Source organism: Beta vulgaris, chromosome 4 (genome assembly GCF_026745355.1).
Source record: "Beta vulgaris subsp. vulgaris cultivar EL10 chromosome 4, EL10.2, whole genome shotgun sequence".
NCBI lineage: Eukaryota > Viridiplantae > Streptophyta > Magnoliopsida > Caryophyllales > Amaranthaceae > Beta > Beta vulgaris.
In genome coordinates, this window is record NC_079205.1 from 2,193,995 (window position 1) to 2,200,434 (window position 6,440).

General features: G+C 33.9%; 1 protein-coding gene across 1 annotated transcript; it reads right to left on the bottom strand.

Annotated features, from left to right (window-relative positions):
* Positions 1–1,193: 1,193 nt before the first annotated feature.
* LOC104891765 (syntaxin-52) lies at positions 1,194–4,870 on the bottom strand. The gene is made up of 6 exons (XM_010677519.4): positions 4,711–4,870; positions 3,383–3,609; positions 1,956–2,161; positions 1,707–1,807; positions 1,529–1,573; positions 1,194–1,418 (listed from the first exon to the last, which is right to left on the bottom strand). The coding sequence occupies exons 2-6, from the start codon at positions 3,601–3,603 to the stop codon at positions 1,287–1,289; spliced, it is 705 nt and encodes a 234-aa protein (XP_010675821.1). The 5' UTR covers positions 3,604–3,609; positions 4,711–4,870; the 3' UTR covers positions 1,194–1,286.
* Between the last annotated feature and the right edge of the window lie 1,570 nt (positions 4,871–6,440).

The window sequence follows — 6,440 nt, forward strand, 5'->3', positions numbered from 1 at the left end:
GTTTTGCGGGTCCTAATTAGGTCCGGATTGACTTCAAAGTAGAATGCGTCTGGCGGGTTAGCCCGTAACCTGTGGATCGGGTCTGTTTTTTACACTACCAGTAAGAAATAATTAACAGTATAAAGGTTAATTGAAAACAAATATTATTGGAAAGATCATATCATTAATAAGTTCAATTACTTTTCATATTATCTTAATAATTATAATTATATAATCATGTCACTTCAAAAAAAAAAAAAAAAACTTATTTATGGTTATGAATGTTTCTAATGGTTTCTACAAATTATTAGTTACTTTGGGAAAAACGTACAGCTTAGTGCTCTCAAGTCTCAAACAACTTTATTTTTCTCATTAAACAAATTTTAAAGGAGCAAAAAGTTATATCGCCCACTTTTCTTTGATAATCGCAGGAATAATTTATAAACATTAAGATGAAAAATAGTACTACATTAGTTTTTTTAATCACTACCATTTTGACTTTTGCACTATCTGTTTGGCATCCTTGACCGATAATCTTAGACTAATATTTCTATATATATATATAAAAACAAATTTTAGCATATAAGTTGTGATAGATTCATCTCCAGACATGTTTTCAAAATTTAACCATTTTATAAAATACAATTTACTAAAATATAATTAGAGGTTCTAATTGACAAAGCCGTACATCGACCAATGTAAAAGTCAACAATAGAGGAAGTATATTATTAATGTTAACATGTTTGTTTTAGGGTGCTAAAAGAACTCGACCTTTGTTACCAAACTCGTACGAGAAGTTAAGTTGTTGTGGTTTGCCTTCTAATTTCCTTCTTTTTGGGTGTAAATCAGCAACCAAGCGCAGTAATATAGACGAGATTCAATCACAAATCTTGAATACCACCCAAACAAGACTTTACCAACTAAACTTGATAACATCCACACCTTCTAACGTTTAAGTGTTTTTGAATATCGTGCAATTCGGTAGTCTCGGTCTAGTAATAATGGGAACTTCTTTTTTCTTCCCACTTCATATTGTTCTGATAATTTTCTTCATATATTCAAAAGTAATCACACTTCATTGTTTCATAAACCGCACACTCACACCGTAGTTTATCTATGCATAATTTACACAAGAGACGGGCAACAAAACTGCAAGGAACGAAAATAGGGAAGAAGAAGAGGAAGAAGAGGAAGAAGAGGAAGAAGAAGAAGAATAGGAGGAAAAGAATTCTCACAACACAACACACAATAGAAGAAATAGAAGAATTGTCGCAAGCCACAACATTACACACAATTGTTACATATGATCATAAGTACTTTATCAACACAAATATAGCAAGGATTAGAATCACAATCCCAGCAACTGCCACTAGCAGGCACAAGCAGGAGCAGCCACCCTTGGTTTTCTTGTTTAGATTCGCTAAACTCCGTGAAATACGCTGTGTTTCAATATGATACCAAAACATAACATCAAACAGAGGAAAAAGATGCGAGTTAGAGCTTGCTCTTAAAACAAAGTTGTTGTGTTCACGAAAGATCAAAAGACTACCTGCAGCCGAGAGCCTGTAAACTCAACATGTTGATCCAAGTTATCCTGCCCAGAGGACAATCACATATATAACCAAGTTATGAAAGCACTAGTCACTACCAAACAGTTCAAATTATAGGATTTTAAGATGTATCAAATAAGGTGTTACAACAATCTAACTCAGAGATAGAAACTGTACAATGAGTCTCGTGTGTAGCTCAAGTTCTTCATTCACAGTAAGTGCAATATGTTTTGTACTCATAACAGTCTCCTCCAATTGTTCAAGACCCTCATCTTGCTCTGTTCACACGATGATTCAGCATTAAGAAAGATAGAAATAATAAGATTAAAAAAAAACTCCAGCAAAACTTGACTGAGTAAGCAGGAGGAAGAAGGAAATATAAACAACTGGAACAAGTTCCCAGTTGAACAAGATTAAGCAACTTGCCTCTCATGATTTGCCTCTGAAGACTAACGATGCCTTGATTATCCAGCCCAGCAACTCTAGTCATGGCATCAACAGGCTTTGACTCCGGGCCGAGTAAGCTGTCTCTGTTGGCAAAATTTGACATGTTCAAAGTAGTTGCCATCTGGTTTGTCTTTGTTCGCAAATTTGAAAGCATGTCTTTGCGGTGGTTCAACTCTTTCTCCGTTCTGCAATATCACAAGAGAGCGTAATTTCCATGAGAAGAACTCTTGAACATCAATGAGTAAAGCAGAACCTACAAGCATTTAGTGAAATTGTCCTAACATTAACATACAATGCTCCACCTACAAGGACCATAGATGGTGACAGGCAGAAGTTAGAACACAGATTTTTGAAAGTGGCAACATTTCCATAAAAAGACAGAATAATTTTATAAAATAACAGCAATTTCCTTGCCAGGTATTATAATGTTTTGAACATTTGGAAATCATTGTTGTAATCCCACTAACATATAATACTTCTGTCATTTTTTAGTTGCAACATTTGCTTTTTCACATTTGCCGAGACGCTTCTTTGAACGTTAATATCTCTTATTGGGTGTAAGGAAAGATTATAAAATTTGATATTTGGAATCCTCGCATTGTGACGAATCTAATAAAACACCAATTGACTATGTTTTTTCTCATACAATGATGCGAGATAGTTTAACAAAGTTGGTTGATGAATAGTGTCACAAAAGCAAATGATGCAAAAAAATACGGAGGTAGTACGTTACTAAGACTTCCATATGTACCACTCCTTTACTCTACTATGTTGAGAGGGGCATATGTGGTCAATAAATTACGGGTATGTCGAAATTGAAACAAGGATGCCGCACTTCAAAATGATTCCATACGCCTGTAATCCAGCAATGGTTTGATTATAGAAGATATGATTAAATTATCCGAGACAGAAAGTGCGGTAGTATCAAACAAAATCCCACTTCTTGTTGATACCAGCTGAATCCCACCCCCTTTGAGACCCTTCCTTTTAGAGCATAGCCACACGACTTACAGTCTCCAGAGAGCAATTCTTCCACCATCTATCACATTGAACAATATTTATATGTTGTAGGTCTCAAATTCTTGACTGGAGAGATGCCTTCTCAAAATTGAGCTCAGCGAGAATTAACAACATGGAGTACACAAACTATTAAGCTAATAATAGAAAAGAGGTATATAGCAGATAAGGACCGAAAGTGCATTATCATACATCAGCAGCAGGTAAGAGCTTCACCAATTGTATTTTTTCTTCCTTTATGAAAAAACTAAACAGCTAAGACATGCTGAAAGTATTTCCGTATTCCCTGTTGCAAAAGATATACATATGCAAAGTGAAGCAATTTCTCCCTTTTTAAGCACTAGTTTTAGAATACATTTAGCATACAAAAGCCCAAGATAAAAACTCACATAGACTTCTTACTAGGAGGCTTAGATAACAGCGATTCTAGGCTATCCAGTCTAGTCCCCAGGATTGTGATCTTCCGACGTACAGCTGAAAAGTGACGCTGTGAATCTGGTCCTGAGCCTGACATTGCAGTCTTCTCCGATATCATGCCATTTATATCATCAGCTAATTTAGTCGCATCATTATACTCCTTCATCCAGGAGTCCCCGGATGTTGAAGCCATCAAACCCTTTAAAAAAACAAAAACATAGGAATTAGAATTACAAATACATCAACCATCCAACCTGCCCCACAAAATCCGCAAAATCACAGACACACATGCATGATGCAACATTTAAACCAAAAATAACATTTCAAGCATGTTATAGTGAACTTTCACTGAAACACTGCAAATTAGTACATACACACGTCCGTAGGATGAGAACCATACGCGCAATGAACATAAAAGACTAGATTATGAGCATAAAGACCAATACCAATGAACATGAGCTAACAGAAATGTGCATATGTTCATTTAGCTTGTTAGCCATGTACATGTATTCATTTGGCTTGTTGTCCATGTACATTTGGCTTGTTAGCCATGTACATGTGCGCACCATGCTCTACGTACAAGCATGTACACCATCTAGACATAGCTGAAACACCATATGAGTAAGAAAAATTTCTTAATTCTACAATAACAAAAACAAATAAGCTTTTATAAACAAAGCAATGTCATGAACAATGAAGTAAAATTGTAAAACAACACTTGTAAGGGAATCAACATTGAATTACAATATAGCTTTAAAATTCAAAATCAAACAATAAAAATCAGCCCATTTAACATCAAAGTTGCTCCAATGGAACTTTAACCAGTGATCAAATCCTAAAATCTAATAATGTACTCCCAAAACTAATTTATGTCCAAATTTCATCCCAATTTGCAGAGTAAGCAAACTAATGCTAAACGCACAACCATCATAGATCAAATATGCCTAAACCCACCCACCCACCCAAAATAAAAAAACTAAAAACCCCAAAAAGGGTTTTTCTTCAAATCATAAAACACAAAAAAAATCTAAATTCAACAAAATAACAACCAAAAAAGGGTAAAAGAATCAAATTAGCCCAAAATTGAACTTTCCCAGAAAAAAAAAAGCCAAAAAAAGGGGATCTTGAACAATGCACCCAACAAATAATTGAGCTTAAAGTTTTGAACTTTGAGCTGCTAAAATGAGAATAAACAAAACCAATTAACAGGGTAATTAAGTGAGATCGAACAACATAAAAGTACAACAAATGTAAAAGAAATGAAGGAGAAATCATTTAATTTCCTTAATTTTGAACTTACTTGGCTCTTTGAATCAGGAAATTTGTGGGTGATAAAGTGAGGAGAGAGAAAATAGCAGAGTCAACTTAAGAATGGTGATCAAAGGCTCTAATGGTAGTGAGAGAAAAGCAAAGCACGTAGTTGCCACCGTCTACAGCCCAGCCTTCTAGCTTTTTTTGTTGGTTTTCTAGATTAAGTTAAACGACTTTTTTTGGCGTTTGGATTGTTAAAAACGTCGACGTTTGCGGGTTTGTCATACACTTGATTTTCGAAGGTGAGGAGAAACTTTGACAAGTCGGAGAGTAGAACGGATTTTAACTTGTTAGTAGTTATCATTTATTAATATTATACTTTAAGATAATAACACTAGGTATTACTTGGTATAATGGTTGAGAATTTAGTATGTAAACTTGAAATTATGGGATCAAATCTTATACTAGCGTCACGTGACACCTTTCCTTGTTTAGTAACGCTTTTTAATATATTTGTATAGATACGTTTGTAGGTTTATCCTGAATAAGAGAAGCTCTTAACAATGTAAGGTAGTACCAAAGCGCAGTTAAATTGGTAGCATCACGTGGCACCTTTCCTTGCTAGGAACGCCTTTTAATATACTAGTATAGATGCGCTTGTAGATTTGTCCTGAATGGAACAAGCTCTTAGCAATGTAAGCTAGTACCGAAGCACGGTCAAATTGGTATCAAGTAAGAGTCACTTTAATTTGGTATTGGTAACATGATGACTATTTGGTACCAATTTTGCAGTCATTTGGTACTAATTTACATTTATTTAGGTATCGAAACTTATGAAATTACTTGTTACCCTCTGAGTGGTGGATCATGCAAAGTCAAAGGTTGTTTATGAGAAAGATGACACAAATTTGACCATACTTTTTTTCAGCGGTAGGAGAAAAAATACGATTCTTTCATTTGTTTCTTTCGTATCTCAATATATTATCCTTTTTGCTCATTTGGTGTCAAAATTTGTTCATTTTAAACTAACCAAATGAGCAATGAAATAATAATAAAAAAAAAGACTAACATTGGTTTATCTACATGTCTAGGTGTATCTAGGAAGTCTAGGGGTGTTCATGGGTGGTTAATCGTCACGAGATAATATTTCGGTTCTTTCTTTTGCGAACCGTAATCGTTTAGACCGATTGTCAACTAAGCGGTCAACCAATTTTCCAGTTTACCGTTAACCATTATTTAAGTTATACTATTATATTTTACTTGATGTACATATATATTTCTATATTCTTGTGCATATATTTTAATATTATATATACCCTAATATAAAATGTATTATAAGGTAGATAGCAAATTCATTGAAAAACATAACTAATACTAATAATTCATTTTATTTCCTAATTATTGTGTTTATATTAGTACTAGAGTTTTCAAATAATCACACACATCCTCTAATTGTAGTATCTTAGTAACAAGTATTAGAATTAAATTATTGTTAGAAAATGTTTCACAATAATTAAATAAAGTAAAAAATATTTTGGTAATTCGGTTAACCGTTTACTCTAAAATCATAATTGTAACGTTTAACCAGTACGTTCGTCGGTTCGGTAACTGTACCGGTGAAACACTTTTTATCGGTTCGGTAACCGTATCGTTAAAAATATTTTTTATCGGTACAGTTACCACCCATTTAGACCGATTTTTTGGTACTTTTTTCATTTTTTTTATGGACACAACTATTAGGAACATATAAATTGTTTTATGAGAGTTCATTTGATGTAG